This window comes from Cyprinodon tularosa, unplaced genomic scaffold (genome assembly GCF_016077235.1).
Source record: "Cyprinodon tularosa strain WSP-4 unplaced genomic scaffold, ASM1607723v1 ctg636, whole genome shotgun sequence".
Taxonomy (NCBI): domain Eukaryota; kingdom Metazoa; phylum Chordata; class Actinopteri; order Cyprinodontiformes; family Cyprinodontidae; genus Cyprinodon; species Cyprinodon tularosa.
Window position 1 is genome coordinate 511996 of NW_024039381.1, and position 26437 is coordinate 538432.

Consider the following 26437-nt stretch of genomic DNA (forward strand, 5'->3'; position numbering starts at 1 on the left):
ACACCGCTCCCCAGGTGACGCACAATGGCAGCCCACTGCTCCCAGAGGGGATGGGTTAAATGCAGAGGGTTCATTACATTGCTCTGCACTTGAGACAAATTAATGACAATAAAAACGGACACATATTGAGCATCCGTACACACACACTTACACTGGTAAAATCAAAATGACATCATGTTACAGTGTGCAGGAGGCCCCTTCCAGTACTGCCTGCAGCAGCTGACCCTTTCAGTAAAAAGCAGTACCGGATCATATCAGCTTACTTTCACTTCTAGCTCATACTCCGAAATATACTCCAAAACATACTACAAAAAATAAAGATCATGATTCTTTAGCAATACAACAAATAGATGCTAACATAACCGTTGGATGGAGGCGGAGTTAAAGACAAGGTTTTTTTTTTTCTTTTAGCTAATTTTGATTTACGGGATCGCTGGTCAGTGCTTATTCAATGTTGTTTTATTTTATTAATTTCAATTCATGACATTACAGCTAAATTATAATAACTGTTTTAAATAAATGATTAAATAGCATGATAGAGGTCAGCTACAATGCTTTGAAAATATTTTCACATCCTTTGAGCTTAAAGTAACTTTAAGTAACAGATGCAGTTAATTTCTGTCCAGAATACTGCAGGGCACAAGACCAGGTAGCATAGTTTTCAGTTTTTTGATAAACATAGAGAAAGTGGGTTGTTAGTAGCAGAAGGAAGAAGTCACACAAGGTGGCATTGACCCAAGAGTCACTCATGTATATTTTTTCATATGCAAAGTTTCCTGTTTGTAAGATAATATTGTTACATTTTATAAACATTAGAGTAGACGGGTTTACCTATCATGTCCTTAAGTGTATCAGGTGACCTAATATGGTACAAACTGTTTTATTTAGATTATTTGGGGGGGTAAGATAAGGAAACATATAATTTAAATTTGAAACATAAACACATCATGTGCCCAAAGTGATTTGCATTCTCTGAACTTTCCTATGTCCTTGTGTAAAAGTACTGTTCTATCAAGCATGCAATATAAAGGGTGTTGGCTTGTGAAAAAGTGAGCCGAAAGCCACATGTAAACATCTGTGGATCTCCTCTCATTCTAGAGGGGAAAGTTTCAAATAAACCCACCATAATCCTGCTGACCACAGACCCAGGGGGTTTCAATTATTGAATCCCCCTAAACTCATTCTTAAAAGTCAAAAACAATTTAGCACATGCTGAAAACAGCAAAAAAAACACACCTTCATGGAAAGTAACGTTTCTGAGTCATAAGGCAAGGGAAGACAAGATGCTTGCCATCTTGTTTCAGTGATAAAACATCATGTAACTATGAGCGTTCTTGAAGCATGCCATCTGGCATGTGAGGATGCCTTAAAAAAAGATGACTAGGGAGTTTCCGTCTTCCCTGCAGTATTCTGGACAGAAATTAACTGCAACTGTCGGTTGCTCTGCTGTACTTGGATATACACATCAGAGGATAAAAATTCAGATGGATCATTTCCTCCCATATAGGATAACAACACTATCCACCTCCTCCAAATAATGTCAGGCTTCATGACTGTTGTAACTGTTTCATGTAATGGAACTTGAAATATTTCCCCAGCAGTAACTCTCCCCCTTTGATGAAAAAATAAAAAAATGCAGTGACCATTCTTGCATATTGGTTTTTCCTGAAATTGAAGGACTGGAGGCTTTGAGTCTTGTTTTTACGGTTGTTGTTGTTGTCAGATTTTTTTCTTCAATATCTAAATCAAAGAATTATCCTTCCTCATCAGAAATTTACAGGCTTTAGTCAGCGACGACAGCCTCTGAGTCGAATCTGTAGTCGTCCAAAGGCTTATCCGAAAGGTATTTTCCTACTTGCTCCAGCAGGCCCTTAGCGTCACAGGTGTTACACTGCAGCTGCCGAGTTAAATCACTACTCAGGGCAAACACAACACCATTCGCTTATACCACATAGGATCACCTAATCCTTAGACACCAGTAATGTTAAAATGCCCAAGCTTCTGTTTTCCAAGATTTGGTTTAGTGAGCTTAAGGATTTATTGCCAAATGTACAGCGGCCAAGAAGGTAAGCCAGCAAATCTGAGAAAAACCACACAGTATTTTTCTTGTTATTGGAGGAAATAAAATTTAACTAAATTTGTACCTCAGGATTGATATTGTTTTGAGTCAAAGGAGGAAAAAGAGCAACATATGGCGCCTCTGTCGCAGTGATGACACATTTCCGTCAAATCACAGGTAATGTTTTGTTAAGTGTTTTATTTAGGTGTGTATACTCTGTATTTCACTGAAGGGACCATTTTTTTTTTATTACAGCTGGAAGACTGACCATATGCTTGACCTCTCTCTGGAAAAAATACTACGAGACAAAAGTAAGAAATTTTACTTTATACAAAAATCCCTTTTATAATTTTAATCATTCTCAAGCTATGAAAATTCAGATATAACACTAATCTGTACCTTTTTTAAAGAATATAGAGCACTGTTCCGCTCTTTCCTGAAGTCTGAGTTCAGTGAGGAAAACATTGATTTCTGGATCGCATGTGAAGACTTTAGGTCAACTTCAGACGACCTGAAATGGAAAGCTGAAAAGATTTACGGGGAATTCATCGGACCTACAGCGTGCAGAGAGGTCAGTTTGACAGTGGTCCAGGAGTTGGGAATTGATGGCAAGAGAAGAGGTTTTCTGGGTGGGCCAGTAACATTTTTTTTTTTCCATTTAAATGTCACATAAATGGAGAAAACAATTTGTTAAAGACAAATATATAACCAAAAACAAGAAAGAATAAAAGCTTCTCACCATTAACTGAATCATCACTGATGATGTAAGCTTCAGTTTTTACAGATTCTTATGCTCAGTGCTTTTTTACACTTTATCATTTTTTTATGATACCTTGAGAACAATCCTTTAACAAACCAAACTCCCACTAGGCTCTTAACAGTCATTTATTTCTGATTGTTTTCACTATTTCTAATTCCAAAGAATGTTATTAGCTATTCATGTTTGATAATGCAGCAGATTGTTGTGCTTTGAACATGAGATATGAAATCCATGTGTTCTCTGGGGGTTTGTGTGGATTTGTATTTTGAAAAGTAAAGATAAAAAAGCAAACAAAAGTACAAGAAGCTTACTGGTAGAAAAATATAGTCTCTTAATTGAGACAAATAAGCAAAAGCAGTTTAAAAGAAAAAAAATACTTAGTCTTTAAAACATCTTTTTTATTTTTAAACAGTGCAGTCAGATTTATAATTAATTTTTTATATTAAATTAAATACTGCGACCGCCTGCCAGTCCCTGCTGCTTTTCATGGAGGCCGCCTGGAACACCATGTTTTGAAAAGCAGCAGGGATTGGTTGAAGATGATTTCAGGTTCTGATTAGACACCAGACTTCAATCCTTGTTGGTGTTGATCTTCCTTTAAGTGGATGTCGATTATTACAGCTGCAGAGAGAGACTGGAGCTGTACATGTGGCTGGGGAAGATATTCAGTTCTTCTGCTTTAGCCACTTAAGGTGTTAGAGCAGGGTAATCGCTGATCCACTGATTGCTTTGTTTGCATTCTGGTTAAATTCTGCTAAATTTTACTACAAAGCATGTTTTTTTCAGTGTAATGCCTATTCTATTATTAAATAATTTCAGATAAATATATTTTAGTGAGTAGTATCTTGGGTTCAAGGGTTTATAGGAGTTCGCTCAACCAGTCCACATTTGTTTTGACCATTCGACCGTGTCCCTTGTGGTACCCTGTGGGGGGTGGTCCGGGAGTATGGGGTCCGGGGCTCTCTGTTCAAGGCTATCTGTTCTCTGTACAGTATGACAGCAGCAGAAGCTTGTTTCGCATTGCTTGCAGTAAGTCAGACCTGTTCCCGGTGCATGTTGGTCTCCACCAGGGCTGCTCTTTGTCACCGGTTCTGTCCATTATATTTATGGACTAAATTTCTAGGCGCAGCAAGGGACCAGGGGTTGTCCGGTTTGGGAACCTCAGGATATCATCTTTGCTGTTTGTAAATGATGTTGTCCTGTTGGCCTCACCAAACCAGGAACTTCAGCATGCACTGGGGTGGTTTTCAGCCGAGTGTGAAGCGCCCAGGATGAGGATCAGCACCTCTAAATCCGAGGCCATGGTTCTCCATGGCACAAGGGTGGACTCCCATCTTCAGGTTGGCGGAGAGACCTTGTCTCAAGTGGAGGAGTTTGAGTATCTTGGAGTTGTGTTGATGAGTGAGGGATGGATGGAGCATGAGATCAATAGAGAAGTCGGTGCGGCATCAGCGGTCGCTGTATTAGACTGTTGTGGTGAAGAGGGACTTGAGTCAGGGTGCAGAGCTCTTGATTTACCAATTGATCTATTTTTCCACCCTCTCCTATGGTCATGAGATCTGGGTAATGATGAAAGAACAAGCGGCCGAAATGAGTTTTCTTTACATGGTGGCTGGTTGCACCATTCGATATTGAGGAGTTCAGTTACCCGGGAGGAGCTTGGAGTGGAGTCAATGCTACTCCACATCGAAAGGAGCCATCTGAGGTGGCTTGGGCATCTGTTCAGGATGCCACCTGGTCACCTCTCTTTGGAGGGGATTCATGCACGTCTTATTGGAAGAAGGCCTCGTGGAAGGCCAAGGACACGCTGGAGGGACAATGTCTCTGTGCTGGCCTATGGTCGCCTCGAGGTCCCCCAAGAGCAGCTGGAGGAGGTGTGTGTGGATCGAGAAGTCTGGGCATCTCTACTTAGACTGCTGCCCCTGCGACCTGGCCACGTAAAATGGTGTGGTCACTGTAGTATACAATATGTTTAGATATGTAGTCTGTTTAATAAATTGGTTAATTCCTTTCTAAATTACTGGTAAAAACATATCCAAAAACACATATAGAAAGATAAAGAGCTAATGGTAAGGTGCCGTGGTACCACCATTTCAAGGTGGTCTATTCAAAAAATTACAAAATAATCTCTAACAGACTCTTAAACTTCCACACTTTACAAAAAATAGATTCTTCGTTGGGAGATTTTGCTTGAACTTCTGATTCTATAGGAAAAGGGTTAGGGTTAGTCCAAGTATGAGAGGATTAAACTTAAAGGGATGTTTTTAATAGTTCAGCAACATTTAACTTTTTTGTCTGAATAAATGGCTCTTTAACAAATATTTTGAAATGATTGTTTTATTTACCACATTATCTGAAGCTTATCAGCACTGTAGTTATTAATTGGACATTCCAATTGTTAACTTTGTTGTCTCTTTCTCTTGTAGATCAATGTAGACCATAGTATCAGAGAGAAGATCCAGAAATCATTGAAGAAACCAAGTCGAAGCTGCTTTGATGAAGCCCAGAAACATGTATTCCTGCTGATGCTAAGAGACTCTTGTCCCAGATTCCTTCAGTCACATGCTTACCTGAGTCTGAACCGCAAATCTAGGACTCAGTGGTATATTTAGGAAAATAGTGTGCTTTTCTCATTTTGGAGAAAAGATGTACTACGCCTTGTTGATCTATACCAAAACAAAACGGATGAATATGTGCAACCTATTTTTTATGTTATAAAGATTGCAAAGCTTTTGAAAAGAACTGTTGGAAGTGAGAGAAGCTATGTCATGGCTACATGAGTCAAAGGAAGATAGCACTGTACATATCCATGCTCGCAGACTCGTTCAGTTGCTGGAAATGCTGCATGTGTTGCAGACAAGTCTGAGTACGTAGGGGGGGATTATGGAGAACAATAAAATGTCCACCGATATATAAACAGTAGAACAATAAACCCTTATCTCTTAAATAGGGATTGATTTATTTGTCAAATTATTTTGTCCATCTTGTTTTAACTTGATGTTTAGGCAAACATTTACACTAAGCAAATCACAGAATGCATCTTTAAGACATGGATGCACACATTCTCCAGTAAAAGAGCAAGTTTGATTTGTTTATCTGTAACATTTTGGGAATATTAGGTACTTCCGTAAAAATTCAAAAAATATCCACTGGACTTGGTTTTCAAGATTTGAAGATGTTTCGCCACCTCTCCAGGAAGCTTTCTCAATTCAAATGTCTGGGTCCGCAGTGAGTTTGAGTCTTATATAGACAACGCCTTGTATCGCTTGGAAGCATGCAATGGTAACCGATGAATGGGTCGTTAGTTCCATCGTTAGCCTGTAATATCTGAACCTGTCTATGATTCTAGGGGTCGGTCGTTAAAGGGGGGATTGCCATTAAGGGGGGGGGGGATTGTCTCCTGTAATACCTGAAACCTGTCTATGATTGTTAAGGGTTGGTCGTTAAGGAGGTATTGTTCACCGGCTGGGGCGGGTAGGTCCCTCGTTCCTCTGTGATGGGGTGGGGGGTTTGGTGATATCTGGAAGGGATCATGTCTATGATTGAATTGTATGTTTTTGGAAGCTGGAATCTGAGTCCACCACCTCTGTTTAAAGTTGGTTTTTCTCTCTTAACATAGATGGCTTCCTTCACGCCCCTCTCAAACCACCTATTTTCTTTATCCAGAATATGCACATTCTGGTCCTCAAAAGAATGTCCTTTGTCCATAAGGTGTAGGTGTACTGCGGAGTCTTGTCCAGAGGCGGCCGCTCTTCTGTGTTGGGCCATGCGTCTGTGGAGAGGTTGTTTTGTTTCGCCAATATAAAGATCAGAGCATTCCTCGCTGCACTGAACAGCATATACCACTCCGCTCATATTCGGTCTGGGGGTTTTATCTTTAGGGTGCACTAGCCTCTGTTTAAGGGTTTGGTTTGGCTTGAAATGTACTGGGATCTTGTGTTTGGAGTATATCCTCTTGAGCTTTTCAGACACTCCAGCAACATAAGGGATTGTGATGTTTTTGCGTTTAATTTTCCCATCGCTGTCTTCTGTTGCGTGTCTTTTGGATTTCCTTGCTGATTTGATAAAAGGCCAGTTTGGATATCCACAGTTTCGGAGAGCATCTTTGATGTGTTTCTGTTCTTTTTGCTTCCCATCTGTTTTAGTAGGGACATGTTCTGCCCGGTGTTGTAAGGTTCTGATGACTGAGAGTTTGTGTTCCAGTGGGTGGTGTGAGTCAAAAAGAAGATACTGGTCTGTGTGAGTAGGTTTCCTATACACTTCAATGTTTAGGCTTCCATCTCCTTCCATGCTCACCAGGCAGTCCAGAAAGGGTAGTTTGTTGTCCTTGGCATCCTCTCTGGTGAATTTGATGTTACGGTCAACAGAGTTGATGTGTTTGGTGAAAGCTTCCACTTCCTCTAGTTGGATTTTGACGAAAGTGTCATCCACGTATCTAAACCAGTGGCTTGGTGGTATTCCATTGAAAGTGTCTAAAGCTCTCTTTTCCATTTCTTCCATGTAAAGATTGGCTACAATTGGTGGTACTGGAGATCCCATTGCGCAGCCATGCTTCTGTCTGTAAAAATTACCTCTGAATTTGAAATAGGTTGTGGAAAGACAAAGGCCCAGTAGTGTGCAGATCTGGTCCGGAGTGAAATTAGTCCTGTTGTTTAAATCACTATCTTGTTCAAGACGTGTCCTGACTGTTTCCACTGCCTCTGTTATAGGTATGCATGTGAAAAGTGAAGTAACATCAAACGATACCAAGGTTTCTCCTGGAGCCATCCTTAAATGTTTGGCTTTGTTGGCAAAATCTTTGGAGTTTTCTATGTGATGTGGTGTGTTCCCCACCAAGGGAGCTAAGATATTAGTAAGCTGTTTAGCAATGTTGTATGTTACTGAGTTAATGCTGCTGACGATGGGCCTGAGTGGTGCCCCTTCTTTGTGAATTTTTGGAAGTCCATATAAGCATGGAATTTCCTCCCCTGGATATAATCTGAAATAGGCTGTGCTGTTAATTACCTTGTCTTTTTCAAGTTGTTTGAGATAGTCTATTATTTTCTTTTTGTAGCCGCTGGTTGGATCTCTTTTCAAGGATTCATACGTATTAGTGTCCTTCAGTAGAGTGATAATTTTGTCTTGGTAGTCTGAGGTGTTGAGGACTACGGTGCATCTTCCTTTGTCTGCTGGTAATATGGTGATGCTTTGGTCCTGGCTCAGGGATGTTATGGCTTTCATTTCCTGGGGTGTGAGGTTGGAAGGAGGTGGTTTGGCGCTGGACAGGGTGGCTGTTACCTTCATTCTGAGTTGCTCTGCCTCCGTTTCAGCCAGGTTGTTGTTCCTGATGGCCGATTCAGTGGCCGTGATCAGTTCCACAATGGGTACTTCTTGTGGAGCAATGGCAAAATTCAGGCCTTTACTCAGTACATCCATCTCTGGTTTTGTCAGTGGTCTGCTAGATAGGTTTTTTACCCACTTGTCTTCAACCTTGATGTTATCCTCCTGAGTCATGTTGCTCTCTTGTTTAAATGCTGCTTTCTGTTGTAATCTTTTGAATTTGGCTTTTTGTCTTTCTTTTGTTTTATGATGTTGTGAAAGCTTGGCTTTATTGACCAAAATAGCAACTTCTTCAAACAAGGTTTCGGGGAGAAGTTTGGATAGCTTCTGCCTTATCTGATCTATTTTGTGCGAGATAGCTTCAATTGTGAAATGAGTCTGTCTAATCCTCTCACTAAGCAGCTTTTTGTGCGCATTCCTAAGAATCTCTTCTGCCCTGTGTCCTTTGATAGTAGACTTCAGTCTTAGACTGTTGGGAATGAGACCTTGCTGTCTACATCTTAAATTGAAACGTAGATGATTCCTATAATCTGCAAGTTTCCTAAGCAATTTCTCATACTCACGCGTTATCCCGAGGATGTCTTTCCCAAAATGGAGTGCAATATGCTGATGAAGGTTCTCAGTCATCCAGGTCATAGTCATTCCGTAAAAATTCAAAAAATATCCACTGGACTTGGTTTTCAAGATTTGAAGACGTTTCGCCACCTCGTCTTCAAATCTTGAAAACCAAGTCCAGTGGATATTTTTTGAATTTTTACGGAATGACTATGACCTGGATGACTGAGAACCTTCATCAGCATATTGCACTCCATTTTGGGAAAGACATCCTCGGGATAACGCGTGAGTATGAGAAATTGCTTAGGAAACTTGCAGATTATAGGAATCATCTACGTTTCAATTTAAGATGTAGACAGCAAGGTCTCATTCCCAACAGTCTAAGACTGAAGTCTACTATCAAAGGACACAGGGCAGAAGAGATTCTTAGGAATGCGCACAAAAAGCTGCTTAGTGAGAGGATTAGACAGACTCATTTCACAATTGAAGCTATCTCGCACAAAATAGATCAGATAAGGCAGAAGCTATCCAAACTTCTCCCCGAAACCTTGTTTGAAGAAGTTGCTATTTTGGTCAATAAAGCCAAGCTTTCACAACATCATAAAACAAAAGAAAGACAAAAAGCCAAATTCAAAAGATTACAACAGAAAGCAGCATTTAAACAAGAGAGCAACATGACTCAGGAGGATAACATCAAGGTTGAAGACAAGTGGGTAAAAAACCTATCTAGCAGACCACTGACAAAACCAGAGATGGATGTACTGAGTAAAGGCCTGAATTTTGCCATTGCTCCACAAGAAGTACCCATTGTGGAACTGATCACGGCCACTGAATCGGCCATCAGGAACAACAACCTGGCTGAAACGGAGGCAGAGCAACTCAGAATGAAGGTAACAGCCACCCTGTCCAGCGCCAAACCACCTCCTTCCAACCTCACACCCCAGGAAATGAAAGCCATAACATCCCTGAGCCAGGACCAAAGCATCACCATATTACCAGCAGACAAAGGAAGATGCACCGTAGTCCTCAACACCTCAGACTACCAAGACAAAATTATCACTCTACTGAAGGACACTAATACGTATGAATCCTTGAAAAGAGATCCAACCAGCGGCTACAAAAAGAAAATAATAGACTATCTCAAACAACTTGAAAAAGACAAGGTAATTAACAGCACAGCCTATTTCAGATTATATCCAGGGGAGGAAATTCCATGCTTATATGGACTTCCAAAAATTCACAAAGAAGGGGCACCACTCAGGCCCATCGTCAGCAGCATTAACTCAGTAACATACAACATTGCTAAACAGCTTACTAATATCTTAGCTCCCTTGGTGGGGAACACACCACATCACATAGAAAACTCCAAAGATTTTGCCAACAAAGCCAAACATTTAAGGATGGCTCCAGGAGAAACCTTGGTATCGTTTGATGTTACTTCACTTTTCACATGCATACCTATAACAGAGGCAGTGGAAACAGTCAGGACACGTCTTGAACAAGATAGTGATTTAAACAACAGGACTAATTTCACTCCGGACCAGATCTGCACACTACTGGGCCTTTGTCTTTCCACAACCTATTTCAAATTCAGAGGTAATTTTTACAGACAGAAGCATGGCTGCGCAATGGGATCTCCAGTACCACCAATTGTAGCCAATCTTTACATGGAAGAAATGGAAAAGAGAGCTTTAGACACTTTCAATGGAATACCACCAAGCCACTGGTTTAGATACGTGGATGACACTTTCGTCAAAATCCAACTAGAGGAAGTGGAAGCTTTCACCAAACACATCAACTCTGTTGACCGTAACATCAAATTCACCAGAGAGGATGCCAAGGACAACAAACTACCCTTTCTGGACTGCCTGGTGAGCATGGAAGGAGATGGAAGCCTAAACATTGAAGTGTATAGGAAACCTACTCACACAGACCAGTATCTTCTTTTTGACTCACACCACCCACTGGAACACAAACTCTCAGTCATCAGAACCTTACAACACCGGGCAGAACATGTCCCTACTAAAACAGATGGGAAGCAAAAAGAACAGAAACACATCAAAGATGCTCTCCGAAACTGTGGATATCCAAACTGGCCTTTTATCAAATCAGCAAGGAAATCCAAAAGACACGCAACAGAAGACAGCGATGGGAAAATTAAACGCAAAAACATCACAATCCCTTATGTTGCTGGAGTGTCTGAAAAGCTCAAGAGGATTTTCTCCAAACACAAGATCCCAGTACATTTCAAGCCAAACCAAACCCTTAAACAGAGGCTAGTGCACCCTAAAGATAAAACCCCCAGACCGAATATGAGCGGAGTGGTATATGCTGTTCAGTGCAGCGAGGAATGCTCTGATCTTTATATTGGCGAAACAAAACAACCTCTCCACAGACGCATGGCCCAACACAGAAGAGCGGCCGCCTCTGGACAAGACTCCGCAGTACACCTACACCTTATGGACAAAGGACATTCTTTTGAGGACCAGAATGTGCATATTCTGGATAGAGAAAATAGGTGGTTTGAGAGGGGCGTGAAGGAAGCCATCTATGTTAAGAGAGAAAAACCAACTTTAAACAGAGGTGGTGGACTCAGATTCCAGCTTCCAAAAACATACAATTCAATCATAGACATGATCCCTTCCAGATATCACCAAACCCCCCACCCCATCACAGAGGAACGAGGGACCTACCCGCCCCAGCCGGTGAACAATACCTCCTTAACGACCAACCCTTAACAATCATAGACAGGTTTCAGGTATTACAGGAGACAATCCCCCCCCCCCTTAATGGCAATCCCCCCTTTAACGACCGACCCCTAGAATCATAGACAGGTTCAGATATTACAGGCTAACGATGGAACTAACGACCCATTCATCGGTTACCATTGCATGCTTCCAAGCGATACAAGGCGTTGTCTATATAAGACTCAAACTCACTGCGGACCCAGACATTTGAATTGAGAAAGCTTCCTGGAGAGGTGGTGAAACGTCTTCAAATCCTGAAAACCAAGTCCAGTGGATATTTTTTGAATTTTTACGGAATGACTATGACCTGGATGACTGAGAACCTTCATCAGCGAATATTAGGTACCAATATTTTGAAGAGAATTTATGTAAAATAATTTTGCATTACTTCATAATGATGGAAATTGATTTTACTTTGTTCAAATTTACCTTTTGGCATTAAGGGTTAGAGAAAAACATATGCTTTGTTATTTTTTTTCAGAAATTCAATATCTTTACCTCTTCTCTGTATCTCTTCAGTATATTCTATGTATGGTGTCCTTTGGGACATATGTTTTGTTTAGACATGAATGCAAAAACTTTAAATTCTGATGCTGTTCATGGTTTCCAAATTTTTTTGAGAAATTTCCTGTTTCACATTAAGAAGGAAAGCATGTTAACTATTTGATGTGATATAGTAAGTTGGACAGTTGGAACATAAAATAAAATGGGTTAAAACGTGATGTGTTCACTACGTAAATATAAAAACATTCACGTAACTTTAAAATGGAAAAACTTACATCCTTATTTAGGAAATAGTATTTTTATAGGTTAAATCTTAGGCTGTGAAAATGTAAAGAACTTTAATGTTCACCTTGATTAAACTTACACTATATTGCCAAAAGTATTTGCTCACCTGCCTTGACTCACATATGAGCTTAAGTGACATCCCGTTCCTAATCCATAGGGTTCAATATGACGTCGGTCCACCCTTTGCAGCTAGAACAGCTTCAACTCTTCTGGGAAGGCTGTCCACAAGGTTTAGGAGTGTGTTTATGGGAATTTTTGACCATTCTTCCAGAAGCGCATTTGTGAGGTCGCACACTGATGTTGGACGAGAAGGCCTGGCTCTCAGTCTCCGCTCTAATTCATCCCAAAGGTGTTCTATCGGGTTGAGGTCAGGACTCTGTGCAGGCCAGTCAAGTTCATCCACACCAGACTCTGTCATCCATGTCTTTATGGACCTTGCTTTGTGCACTGGTGCACAGTCATGTTGGAAGAGGAAGGGGCCAGCTCCAAACTGTTCCCACAAAGTTGGGAGCATGGAATTGTCCAAAATGTCTTGGTATGCTGAAGCATTCAGAGTTCCTTTCACTGGAACTAAGGGGCCAAGCCCAGCTCCTGAAAAACAACCTCACACCATAATCCCCCCTCCACCAAACTTTACACTTGGCACAATGCAGTCAGACAAGTACCGTTCTCCTGGCAACCGCCAGACCCGTCCATCAGATTGCCAGATGGAGAAGCGCGATTCGTCACTCCAGAGAACGCGTCTCCACTGCTCTAGAGTCCAGTGGCGGCGTGCTTTACACCACCGCATCCGACGCTTTGCATTGCACTTGGTGATGTATGGCTTGGATGCAGCTGCTCGACCATGGAAACCCATTCCATGAAGCTCTCTGCGCACTGTTCTTGAGCTAATCTGAAGGCCACATGAAGTTTGGAGGTCTGTAGTGATTGACTCTGCAGAAAGTTGGCGACCTCTTCGCACTATGCGCGTCAGCATCCGCTGACCCCGCTCCGTCAGTTTACGTGGCCTACCACTTCGTGGCTGAGTTGCTGTCGTTCCCAAACACTTCCATTTTCTTATAATACAGCTGACAGTTGACTGTGGAATATTTAGGAGCGAGGAAATTTCACGACTGGATTTGTTGCACAGGTGGCATCCTATCACAGTTCCACGCTGGAATTCACTGAGCTCCTGAGAGCGACCCATTCTTTCACAAATGTTTGTAAAAACAGTCTGCATGCCTAGGTGCTTGAATTTATACACCTGTGGCCATGGAAGTGATTGGAACACCTGATTCCAATAATTTGGATGGGTGAGCAAATACTTTTGGCAATATAGTGTATCAGCGAATATTTAAATTAATACTACCAGCAATATTGTCTCTTAGACAAATAAGATAGTACCCATTCAAATTTAGAATATTAATTTTAATCAAATAAAGTTTTGACTGGACTACAGTTTTAAATCACAATTATTTACCTTTTGTGGTTAATACATTGCTAAATTGTATTAGCAATTCATATTTATTGTCTAAAAGTAACTTTTTTGTCTATATTTCCAATAGTTAGTTATATTAATCTGAAAGAACAACTAACTGCAGATTTAGAGATGGACAGGAACTGTGAAAAGAAAGAGGAAGAGTTTCCACTTTCCAGAAAGAGATTCTTTTTAGGTCTTATACCTGATATATTCTCTAATTAGTGCAGGGATGATTCCATACACCAGTAACAGGGTTTACCAAACTGGACAAAAAAGGAACCCTCTGTGACCTTTAATCATGCCCCTGGTCTGAGCAAGGCTTTCTTCCTAAAAAAGGTGCCTAAAAAGGAAAACTCAGGCAGCTAAAAATAAGTCAGAAGCTTAAACGACAGCACTGCTGGAGTCATCAGACAACCTGAAGCGTAACAATCAGAATGTACTGCCTTGTTAGGGTAATAATCTCATCACCCTGAGGCAATTATTGGGTAGATACACAAGTACTTAACTTAGAAAAAAAGCAAGTAAGAAAACTAAGATGACTATTTATCACCACTAATAATATAAAAACCATAGTAAAAAAGTCAGTATTACATTAGGGACCCAAAGAGAAACTAAAGAAATATATATATATATTTAGTTATTGCAAGTTATACATACATACATAAATTAAAAAAGCTTGTAAAGGAGGATTACAGGAACATCTGCTGGGATTTTCAGATGCATTAAAAACAGCTGCTAATCCTCCTGCTTTTCAACCTGACAAACATGGGGCATCAAAAAAGCAGCGGAGCAGATGTTGTGTGACTGCCATGCAGCCATGTCTCCATTACACAACTAAAATCAACACCATGGGACATGAAGAAATCCCTCAAAAAGTTTTACTTGCCAGTTATTTTGCCTTGACAAAGCAAAACCTGGCAGGGACCAACACATCTGAAGCAGTGACTATCTTTGAGTCCCGAAACAGGGTGGGTAGATGGCCAGGATCTTGACAACACTAGCGGGAAGTAAAGAGCAGAGGCTACAGTGTGCGTTAAAAGACCAGGTAGCACTCAGATTCTCCTCTGGGAAGCCACAGAAAGTAGAACTAAGAGAGCCCTAAATTTTCACAGTCAGTCAATGCATTTACCCCATTGATGCTCTTGTTTATGCTGAAAAGTTGGAATAAAAGTGTGGCAAAGGTGAGCAGACACCAGATCCGGGTAGCAGAACAGCTGGAACATCGCGATCATGGTTGATTTTCACCAAATCCTTGGCAAGGAGAAGAAGACCCAAAAATGTTTCATCAGTGATCATAAACAAGCAGTGAAATTACATTGGCAAGAATAGACAGAAACAGCATTAATAATGACAATGAAAAATGGCAACAATACAGTGGAACCATCTTGAAAACTTAATCACTAAACTATAGAGGAGATTCTATATAGTCTTTTATCTGATAATGATCTTCTAAAGTTAAACCTTCTTGTCAATGTAAGTATAAAGGGTACTAAAAAATGGTCAGAAAGGACAGGGTTGTGTGGAAATACTGTTATTTCTTTACTGTCAATGCCATTTGTTAGCACAACATCCAAAGTATGAAGATAAAAATGTGTGACAGTAGGCTAATTTTGAGCAAAGCCAATGGAGTGTAACCCCACTAAAATAATAAGAGCTGCAGATTCTGCCAAGCACCCTATAATACTGGGTTTTTGTCAGAGCAGAGCACCTTGGAGTGGTTGGACTCGAATAACGTGACAATTTGATGCAGTGATAGTTTATACATTAAGGCTTTAAATAGAGCAATAAAGTGGTTATATGGCTTATACAGCTGGTGTCTGGCATGCCGACTCTTTATCTGGTCACCTTACCTTTCAGCCCATGCCTTTTCTTTTCTAGTGTTATCTGTATAAAACAGATGAGTTGTGTCATATACAATGGTCTGTTTTTCCACCGCCAAAATAAACATTTTGTGTTCCGTGGTGTCCTATCAAATTGGATTCCTTGGTGGTTCTGGGTTTGAGCCACAGCTGCTGTTGTTTTAATGTTTTAGAATTAAATACAATTCACAGTCTGCACATGCAGTGTTTGACTTAAAACTTAGATTTTTGCAACTAACTTCCACTCTACTGTAGATAGACAAGGAGTTGAAGTATCAAGCGTGGGATAATAGATCAGTCACACATTTTAGAGAAGTGTCCAACAACCAAAGCTTCTGGGATGGAACCAACCTCATTGGCTAGAGTGGCTGCCATCAACCATGGCAGCAGGGCGTGGCCGCTCTGCAGTGTTTACTGACTTGGTAGAACCCTAAGATCAGATACGATTACAGGATGCATTTATGCAATCACTTTCAATTTTGGTATGAATGTTGAAATCCCTTGTCGGTATTTAAAACTAAATCAAGCAGGAACTCTGAAAACTGATCTAAAAACTGTGAGTAAGGACCTGGTGGACAATAAAAAGTTACTAACAGAAGAGGTTTTGTTGCTTTAAAATTTGGGGTTAAATGTTAAAAATGTTTTACTATTAACTGGCTTTGGGCTAATCAATAAGTCAGATTGAAAGATTGCTACTGCTCATCCTTGTTGCCAAAAATTTCTGCGGATATGGGAAATTAAAATAGCTGGAGAGTTGCCTAGTTTTCGTTTACATAACTCTCTTGTTGCAGCAAGGTATCTGTAGGAGAAGATAAATCAATTTTGTTTATCACAGATGAAGTAATTAACACATTTTGTAAGAGAGGAGAGGGATCTTATGTTAAATAAAACAGTTATTTCAACTTTTTTATCAATGGATTAATTGTAATTTGTACTATATTATCAGAATTCACATGGATAGGATAATCAGAAAAGATTTTTTTCAAAATCTTTTTATTTCACCCATGGATAAGACTGTCTGGATGATGGGTGGGTAACAGTAGAGATACTGAATAGGTGTGTTCTACTAAAACTCTGCTTACTTGTCTGCATCTTGATTTGTATGGGTTTTGGAGGACTAATATCTCCAAAACCCATACATTTGGCCAGATTCCTAAAGGGCCGCACCATTCTAAATGGGATTGATGCAGCTCTGAATCAGACAAGGTTTCCCCCAAATAGCCCACATTGAACTATATAAACCACCAGTGGTTTAATGATGACATGTCGCTAGATTTGTCTCAATGGTCAGATCAGGGAGGGGGGCAGCGAAAACAATCAGAAATTGTCTTTGCAAACTTGCACACCAAAGCAACACAAATTTCTGACCTCTGGTTGGTGTAATCGGATATAGTTACCGCCAGTATAAAAAATAATTATACCAGGACTTAATCTACGCTTTTAAAATCATAGTCAAATTTTGCCCCCTTCAACATTTGCTATCATCCCTGGTGTCTCTAAAGTCATATTTTTGAATACAAGGCTGCCAATCAACACAGGCAGCTTTGCCTAGAAATGAAAAGGCAGAGGTATAACACATACAGTAACCTTGCACAGAAAACAGGAGAGAGGAAGGGGAGATTTAGAATGATTTAAGAAAGCATCAGGGGCCTTAGAAAAGAATGCCATAGTAGTGTCAAGCTGTGGTCATGCACAAGCCATATGACCAGAGATGGGTATTAACTAGTTATATTTACTCATTTACATTTATTCATGTAACTTCTTTAAAACAATTTCACTTTAAAATTTAGTTTTGCTATACCTTACTTTACTTACCTTACTCCTGGTAAAGTGATATAGTATCACTACTCTTTCTTATGTAAGATTTCTGTCTACTCAACTCGAGTATTTGCTAGTAACTTTAGCAGTTGGAGATCAGGTCAACATACCATAAACAACAGATACCATCACAATAAGTTAAAAAAGTTTATTTTGCCTAAATGTACTTTTTTGTAATCAAGCATTTTTTTTATATATATTTCTTTGTTTTATTTTAAATATAAACACACCAGACTTTGCATATAAAATTCTGATTACATCACTTTTTAACATTAAAGTGAATCTTAACCAAACAGATACTTAATACTTGAGTAGCCTTTTTACCAAATACATGACTGCTCTCTACTTTTACTGAGATAAAACATTTTGAAGTAGTGCCAGTCTCACTTAAGTAACATGTTTGTTATCGTCCCACCTTTATATAATACATTGATCATGGCAAAAAAACTGCAGCTTGGTTAAATTCTTCATTCAATGAAAACATTGTACAACATTGTTGATGTTCAAATTGCAGGTATGAAATCAATATATCAGTATTGGGTTTTCTGAATGCTGATAATTTATAGGACACTATGTTATATTTAGTTATATTTGGCTTCAAATAGTTGCATTATCAAAATAATTTAGTGGCTTAATGTGCAGTTATTTATGAGGAGCACAGTTTATTTCTAAGTTCTGCGTCTGTAGTCGTAAGTATTCCAGGGTGTCAGAGGTTGTTCCTATTAAATCACAAAGTTCTCAAATCTCTATCACACAGTGTACTGTTCCTCACACACAAGATGCCACTGTTTTCTCATTGCCCAGTGAGGTTACCATGGTAGCTAAAAGGAAGTAAGTACTGTCAATGGCACTATGTCAAAGTTGCAACAATTGTGACTGATCAAAAGGCTAAAATCCTAAATGATCCTTTATCCACTGGAGTTGTAATACCTTGGTGTAAAAGACAAAAAAAAGTGCTGTCAGTTAAATATTTAGTGTCTCCATGTAACAGCTCAGTGCTTATAACCATGTCTGGGCAAAAGAGAGAAAGCAGCATCAGTGAAGCCAAACATAAGGACAGGTTGTAATAGGGCAGCATTTGTCAGCAGGCTTTATAAATGGTATCACCTTTAAAATGGAAAAAGATAAAAATGTATATATATAAAAAAAAAGGTTTTTGGTTTCCAAAAAGTATATAGAATTTCATCAAATAAACCAGAATAACCATAATCTTATCAATTAGGGCAGTATCTCCATAACTAAATGTGTAAAACCTCATCAGAAAGCAAAAAATTATGACATTGGTTCCCTCTAACTATAGAATGAAATAAAGTAAATCCGGTTTCTTTACCTTCAGTGATTTTCTATACACATAAAGACACTTGATTAATGTATCACAAGTAATTTAACAACGTGTATGATAGCATGGTCTGGACCATGCACATTTTTGTGAACACATTTCTAATCAGGAAAGACAGCAAAAATGACCTCACAAAACCGACTAATGCAAAATTGACAAAATATTTCATAAGAAAATATCCCTCATTCAGAAACAAGGACATTTTATTGACTGGCAGAAAACAATTTAGACAAAAGCCTTTCCTCCAAACAATGAACATCTCAGTTAATTTATCTCAGTGTCAGATCTTGCAATGCTGAAAAAAACCTGCAAAAATGCCTTATATCTGTGCCTCTACATGCCTATATAAGCATGTAAACTTTCTGCTATCACTCAGGAAGTGGTAATTGCCACGGGCCACTTCTAAACCTAATCTAATGCCGGAGTTATGTAACTGCAGTGCTGAGCAAGCTTTCATGCACCATGAAGCCACTTCAGGCAAACTCAAAAAAGCATTAACATGTCTTGCAAGAAAGAATCATGCAAACAAAGATAATTTCTGAGTTGTTGGGTGCTAATGAATGCAGAATTATTAATTTGAGTTTTTATATCTTAAAGTTGTTTCTTTTTCTTTTCTAACTTCCTTTAGGTAGAAGCATTGTGGTAGATGGCCATTATATTGTCCACTCTGCTTCAGGCAACCATGGTAATGGTTAAGGCACAGCTAATAAACAAGCATAGACTCCCAAAATCCCCTATAGTATCCATTCCTCCCAACCTCATGACAAATATATATAGCAGTCTACTTTATAAGGTACACGTGTTAAGTCTCTGTTTAAGGGGTCATGGAATGATTATATAGGGTGGTGCTGGTCGTTAAGGTCTCTGAATAGGGTGTGTAACATTGTTTGGGCTAAATATTGCATTTTTGCTGTTCTACAAGCCCTAATGCAACCCTGGTTAGAATGAAACAAATGATCCAGTTTATACCCATTTTCTTTACAAGCTTATTTAAAAACAATAATGAGACCTTGGGTGGATTATCAATGCACTCTTAAAATAATTTGTTATGATCACTTTTTTAATTGAAAGGTTCATCACTATTCAGTTTTTGTTTTTGATGGTTTTTGTATAATGGTGCTCACTGTAGTTCAAACAGTTTTAAGACCTATGAATAGATTTTGATTGAAAATTTAGATTTGGGTTGGAAAATTTCACAGACTTTGTTTCTGATTTTTTTTTTTATTTAATTTTGTTGAGTTATGTTGGGTTTGTGTTGTTATTTGGAGATGTATTAACCTAATCCATGCTGTAAGATAATTTAATATTGTGGTTTTTACAGTCCCTTTTAAAAAAATCTAATAAATTAGAAGGAAAATTAAAAACATGTCCCATTTTTCAGATTTTGATTATTAAACATGACCAGCAACAATGAGCCCTTAGTGTTTTGTTTTCTTTTTTAATGGAACCGTTAATGTGGTTAAAAGATTAAAAAAAAAAAAAAAGAAAAAGAGATCAACCACATTGTTAAAAAAATGGGCGGGAGAGATTATTACTTCACTTAGGGTCTCATTTGACATTTTTAAACATATCAATGACCTAAAATGCAAATGCATAATAAATAAAGCTACAATGGTAAAAGCATATTAATTATCAATAAATGGCACATTTTTGCTCAAATGGTTTTATTGGTGGCTGGGAAATTGTTAGCTAAAGTATGAGATACATTACGTAAAACTCATTGGGTTGTGGCAGATGTATAATGTTTAAAAGATGCTATCAGTTTTCATGGGTGACCACATTGTTTAATGTCAGCTCATGAAAGGTTTGCAGACATCCTGCAGCAAATTTGATTATTATTTTTACATTGAGAGGAGACGGTTCCCCTGGTAACAAGTTCACATCTTAGCTCATAAACAACCCTCCTGAATTCACTTGTTTAATATGTTTATATGACAGATCATCAAAAATAGATTGTTAAATCAAAAATATTTCAAAAAGTGTTTTTTTTTTTTTTAGAAGAGCCTCTTGACTTTCTCAAATGAAATCACGTATAAGTAGCAATTCCTTGTGTCGTATTTAACATATAACTTCCAGGATAGTCTTTGTAGTTGTATATTATACAATGCAGAATGAAATGTTGTAGTTCCCTCTCTTATGTTTTACTTTTCTGTACTTGCCAAAATACAAACCTGTATCTGGAACTAATCACAGCTGATTTGAAGACAACCTCAAACGTCAGCAGTCAGCACCACAACTGCTAGGATCAGTTAAAGCTAGACCCATGCCAAGACACTGTCCAGTTCACTACAAATTCCCACACAGCAATTGGATTTCTGGCACTGACTATGGTTCTCTTCACCTATCACTTCCCAGTTTGTTGAACAGCTAATAGGATGAATTGTAAAAGAGCTGCGCTCCTTCAAATACAGATGAGTCTGCCTGCTTTGGCAATACACCAGTGTATTATCATGGTTATTGAGCATTCTAATGCAGTGATCTGAGGTAAAACTGTGTTTGATTTGGTTGAAAAATTTCTGAAAATAAGGTTAAATATTGGTGTATATTGGTATGAATGTGTTTTTAACCCTGTTACTCAAGGGTATAACCCTCTTATCACCAAGACAATGAAATGATGGATGGAATGTTTTTTTTTATTCTCTATTGTTGTAAGATAAACAATTGTCTCTTATTTTTTTGGTGCATTCCACAACTACTTAAGATCTTTATTTACTACAGTTTGAAAGATATCAGTTTGCCCAAGCTAAGCATTTTAGGCACTAAGCCGGTGGTTTCCAAAGGAGTCTGGTCGTAATGTGACGTCGAAGCAGTCTCTCTTACTTCCTGTCTCTTTGCTCAGTCTCTGTTGCAATCAGTCTGGTGTTTCCTCTTTCTGACAAAAGGCTGCGGCCCCAGATGGCATTATTCTTCTCAAAAATTATTTCATTGTTTTCTGATATAGTTTTTCTCCTGCCTTGAAGAGCAGTCATTCCAAACGAATTCTCATGAGATGAGAATTTACTCTCACCTCAGGAGTAAACATACATAGAACATACTGCACGAGAGGTTTTTAAAGATTTGCCTATCAGTCTCTCTTGATGTCATTTGCATCTGCGCTGTCAGACCAAAAATAATTCAAACACTGTTTGCTTTCAAGCCTGAGACTCTTGTCTGGCAGCTTGTTTGGTCAGTCCAGCAAAGGCAAGAGACGGAAAATGAGAAGCCAAAAGGGAAAGGAAAGAAACTGCAAGATACAACAGGGAGTAAGGCATCTGAGGAGGGAGGCATTCATGCACTGTGTAAGTTGTTTCTAACTGTGAAGTAGGAGGAGAAGTGCAACAGGCGGGAGGAGGAGGAAGGGGTGCTTCCTCTTTAGTCTCAGTAAAGCTGCTGAGGTATCCCAGCAGCCCTAGTCTGTAGCGACAGGAGACCTTCGTATAAAAAGCTGCATCGCAGAGGGAACCCTCCTAAGTGCCTCTCAGACACAGCATGACCAGGACCAAGAGCCTTAGAGTGTGGACCTAACAAAACAATGCCCAGCATAAAAGCCACACCACACAGCACACATCAGTTCATCATGGATCGAGATGACAGGAACAGAAACAATACCATGTGAGTACTTACACTTTAAACTCTATTGTGCCGAGGATGTGCTGACTTCTTTCTTAGTATCACTAATGGGTTTTTTTTTAACTACAGGATTTATCAGAAATATTTTTGATTTGTTTTTGCTTTTATAAAAAGTTTTCAAAGTTAAAAGAATGTGCTCGATCATTTAAAAATAAAAAAATGAACACTGTAGATACATTTTGAACATTAAGTTTGTCCTTTTCTAATTACTAGAATGCTCAGTGTACTTTCACATACTCAGTAGAGACTAATTTAAGAACAGTAAATCAATCAAAATGAATTCATGTTTTTCTTATTTACACAGCGGAAAGAACCTTATGTGCAGACTCCAGTGCATGTTCTCGCATTCGCCTCAATGCTCAGAGAGGTAAGGAATTCTATGTACTGTTTTGCATACATTTCAGTTTTAAAATAGCCAGGCTGCTCCAATCATTTCCATCTATGGCATCTGGTAAGGATTCAAATGATCTAGAGACACCATGTTTGCTTTGGCACGGTACATGCTAGTGCCAGCTAATCCCAGGGTTCAACATTTTTTTAGTGAACTTGATAAGCACATCTGCAAGGGCCTTCCTGGATAAAAAGGCCTCTGCATCCTTGGTGTCCTTGTAAATCTATTTCACTCAGATTTGATCCAGGTTCAGTAATCCAACTTGTATTCTATCCTAGCAGGCTAAGTTTAGAAGATACTCAACAATGGTCACAGTCCCTGGAAAGGCTTCTTGAATCCAAATGTAAGTTATTTCTCTCTTAAAAACTGAAATGTTGTTAAAACAGAACATTAGCTTTAAGAAAGGAATAAGTAATTTAAAGAAAAGCTTAAAAGGAATGTTATTTGTCTTATGCCTGGTGTTTTTTCCTACCTCAGATGGACTGGCAACCTTTCGTAACTTCCTTAAATCAGAATATAGTGATGAGAACATTGAATTTTGGCTTACATGTGAGGACTACAAAAAGATTAAGTCTTCATTTCGAATGTCCTCAAGAGCTAAGAAGATTTATGAGCAGTTCATCAAAGCAGAGTCCCCTAAAGAGGTAAATCAGACTGGACAAAATCTTTGCATTCGTACACATAGATCCACAGACACGCAGTTTCTGTTCCACCTTTCAAGCTCTGTGTGTTCATGAAAAAAACTGCAGCTCAAATGTTAAATCTCACGTCTCCCACTCTTGGCTCAAATCCCCCTCATACCTATCCATATGCCTCATTTCAGATCAACATTGACTATCACACTCGAGAGCAGATCAAAAGGAACATCAAGACTCCCACCGTGCTCTGCTTTGACGAAGCTCAGAAGATAGTTTACGGGCTGATGGAAAGAGACTCGTACCCGCGATTCCTCCGCTCGGACGTTTATAGAACACTCCTGGAAAGCCTCGCTGCTGACGACACGAAGGGATGAAAGTGCAGTCAGGAGAAGGGAGAAAGGAGAAAAAATCCCATAACTGGAATGTTTGAGGCTCCTTCAGGAAGAGGAACTGAGAACCAAAGGAAGGAGGGTCATCAAGTGTGGCACCAGGACACAAACAGCCCCGCGCACCTCAGGGATGCCCCTCCTGTTTGTTCTAAGAAAGGAGAGAATCCCTGCATTTAGCACCAGGAACCTGAGGACTTTTTGAAGCAAATTTCACAATAATGACCCCGTAGATTTGTCACAGGAGAAAGATCGCGCAAGACAACTGAGCGTTTCTAACTATGAAACAATGAACAAGGTGATGGACTGCTGCTGTGACAGTAGAGCTGCGTAAGAAGGTCATTGTCAGGGCAATAGCTGCCCTCTGACCTTCTTTGGAGAGGTACAGGTAGAAGATACAACAGTCACACCTTATTAACTCCCACTCTCTCACTAATGTGTTTGAGAGAGAGAAAGAAAGAAAAGGAGACAGAAAGTGAAACTGATGGGGTAGAATCTTAGGGTGGCGCTTATAGACCATTTACTTAGAATAAGCTGTTGCTAAAAAGAAGCAATCAAGTCACTGTAACTAAAAGGACAGAAAGTTCATCCCAGACTGAGGATTAAATAATGAGCTGTCAGTTTTTACTGAAAACTTTTTTTTTGAATTGTTATTTCTTTAATCAAAATCCTTCTCAAAGAGCAAGCATATTTTTTAGACAAAGGAGTTTTCTTTTATTAAATATCTTGGAAGTGCTTTCTATAAAATATATATAGAAGAACTTCCCATTTCATGCTGCTGACGTCAGATTTAATTCGTCATTTGGTAGATTGCTTGCTAAAACTCCCACTGAAATCTTATGGCACTAAATTGGAATAAGTTTTACATTGTGATTGAACCGATACAATTAGGACATGTTACACTGCATGAAAATGTGGTAAAACTTATTTCAAATTATCTTAATAGGCTTCACTACCGATTGTCAAAGCACACAGAGTGAATGTATGCTTTTTTAGGAATTTTAATAGTAGAATTAACTTAAATTGGAACCATGTATTATTTATTGCTTACTGTCACAATTTGAATGCAAAGTTTGTTTGTAGTGTTGAAGTGCTCTTTTAGCAAGTGGATTTAAATATATTAAATTATTTGAAATGCTTGAAATCAAAGACGAATTGTCAGTCTCCTCTTTCAAATTGGTTTAAACTGTTTTCCCTTTCTTTATTTTAGTCCTGAAGCTTGTTTGTAGAAGATAACACATTTTTAGAAAAATGCAGAAATTGAAAGATTGGCTGTCAAGGCTGAGGTGATGATTGCACATAATGGTCTGCTTGTGGTATTGCTTAACACGATACACCACAAAAAGGGAACACAGTCTTCCACATATGGTAGATATCTGTGCTTATTCTAACATATAACACTTGATTAAGTAAAATTTTAAATTTGTTAAATTTAAAATCAGTTAAGTAAGTTTACAAATCCCTCTCCTTTACTGGAGAGGCTGACCTTCCAGTTTCTTGACAAATTCTCTGTCAAATGTTCTTAGTTTTACTTTGTGCTATCTTTTTAATGCCTGCAAGCAAACATTTATTGTTTTGCCTTAAAGATCAGATCTTACTTAAACACACAGCAACAAACAGCAACAAATTCAGTATTGAATTTGTTGCTGTTTGCAAACTTTTGGGGTCCCTATAATATTCATTGCACCAACATTTAATCTAAAACTTTTTAATGAAATTTTAATTTTAGTAACCCAGAAAGAGTTTCACTTTATATCTGCATTGAATACAATGCAGATATAAAGTGCAAAGAAATATTTTTTTTCTAAAATGGTTCTAAAGAAAAATTCATTTTTGTCCTTTTTACTTGAATACCTCCAAATAAAATTCAGTGCCATGCCTTCCGAATTTCCCAATTGGTAAAAAGAGTCCAACCGTGTTTAAGTTAATCTGATAATAAATCCAGCTGTTATGTGAAAGCTTGTAATGTTCCGGTTTTTATAGAACATTAGTGACCTAACAGCATTAGGGAGATGAAGGAACGCGGTAGACAGGACTCTAATAAAGAAGTTAATAACATTCAAAAACTTTAAACATGTTAGAGCACAGCTAATGTAGGAATGAGTAAGTTTGATTTATGTTACCTGTAAAAAAAAAAAGCACATTATTATACACAATTATCAGATAAAATATATTTACCACAACAATGTTGTACAGGTGCTGGTCATAAAATTAGAATATCATGAAAAAGTAGATTGATTTCAGTAATTCCATTTAAAAAGTGAAACTTGTATATTATATTCATACATTACATACAAACTCATATATTTCAGATGTTTATTTTGCTTAATTTTGATGATTACAAATGACAACAAATGAAAATCTCAAATTCATCATATCAGAAAATTAGAATATTACTGAAGACCAATAAAAACAAAGGATTTATAGAAATGTTGGCCAACTGAAAAGTATGAACATGAAAAGTATGAGCATGTACAGCACTCAGTATTTAGTTGGGCCTCCTTTGGCCTGTATTACTGCAGCAATGCGGCGTGGCATGGAGTCGATCAGTCTGTGGCACTGCTCAGGTGTTATGATAGCCCAGGTTGCTCTAATAGTGGCTTTTAGCTCTTCTGAATTGTTGGGTCTGGTGTATTGCATCTTCTTCTTCACAATACCCCATAGATTTTCTATGGGGTAAAGGTCAGGAGAGTTTGCTGGCCAATTAAG

At 38.7% G+C, this 26437-nt stretch overlaps 4 protein-coding genes across 5 annotated transcripts; 3 read left to right on the forward strand and 1 right to left on the reverse strand.

The window, feature by feature from the left end:
- The first annotated feature begins 1904 nt into the window (after window positions 1-1904).
- On the forward strand, window positions 1905-5780 carry LOC119798772 (regulator of G-protein signaling 21-like). Its single transcript, XM_038308381.1, has 5 exons — window positions 1905-2066; window positions 2150-2236; window positions 2315-2370; window positions 2470-2630; window positions 5246-5780. The coding sequence occupies exons 1-5, from the start codon at window positions 1990-1992 to the stop codon at window positions 5429-5431; spliced, it is 567 nt and encodes a 188-aa protein (XP_038164309.1). The 5' UTR covers window positions 1905-1989; the 3' UTR covers window positions 5432-5780.
- A 582-nt stretch (window positions 5781-6362) lies between these two features.
- Window positions 6363-8774, reverse strand: LOC119798770 (the record flags this gene model as incomplete). Its single annotated transcript, XM_038308379.1, has 1 exon — window positions 6363-8774. A coding segment is annotated over exon 1 (2412 nt), but the record flags the coding sequence as incomplete, so codon positions are not given.
- Window positions 8775-8905: 131 nt separating this feature from the next.
- Window positions 8906-11317, forward strand: LOC119798771 (the record flags this gene model as incomplete). The annotated part of the gene is made up of 1 exon (XM_038308380.1): window positions 8906-11317. A coding segment is annotated over exon 1 (2412 nt), but the record flags the coding sequence as incomplete, so codon positions are not given.
- Window positions 11318-21812: 10495 nt separating this feature from the next.
- LOC119798774 (regulator of G-protein signaling 21-like) lies at window positions 21813-24187 on the forward strand. 2 transcript variants are annotated; one of them, XM_038308388.1, is made up of 5 exons: window positions 21813-22295; window positions 22618-22680; window positions 22986-23047; window positions 23182-23348; window positions 23528-24187. In XM_038308388.1, the coding sequence occupies exons 1-5, from the start codon at window positions 22216-22218 to the stop codon at window positions 23714-23716; spliced, it is 561 nt and encodes a 186-aa protein (XP_038164316.1). In that variant the 5' UTR covers window positions 21813-22215; the 3' UTR covers window positions 23717-24187. The 2 variants fall into 2 exon arrangements, with proteins under 2 accessions (XP_038164316.1, XP_038164315.1); XM_038308387.1 differs by having other exon boundaries at window positions 21821-22295; window positions 22983-23047.
- Window positions 24188-26437: the final 2250 nt, after the last annotated feature.

Bases quoted from the DNA above. Each gene is read 5' to 3' on its own strand.
- LOC119798774 (XM_038308387.1), top strand. From the start codon at position 22,216: ATGCCCAGCATAAAAGCCACACCACACAGCACACATCAGTTCATCATG. The intron at 22,296-22,617 runs GTGAGTACTTAC...TTATTTACACAG, and splicing joins AGGAACAGAAACAATACCAT to CGGAAAGAACCTTATGTGCA. The intron at 23,349-23,527 runs GTAAATCAGACT...GCCTCATTTCAG, and splicing joins AAGCAGAGTCCCCTAAAGAG to ATCAACATTGACTATCACAC.
- LOC119798772 (XM_038308381.1), top strand. From the start codon at position 1,990: ATGCCCAAGCTTCTGTTTTCCAAGATTTGGTTTAGTGAGCTTAAGGAT. The intron at 2,237-2,314 runs GTAATGTTTTGT...TTTTTATTACAG, and splicing joins ACATTTCCGTCAAATCACAG to CTGGAAGACTGACCATATGC. The intron at 2,371-2,469 runs GTAAGAAATTTT...CCTTTTTTAAAG, and splicing joins AAAAATACTACGAGACAAAA to AATATAGAGCACTGTTCCGC.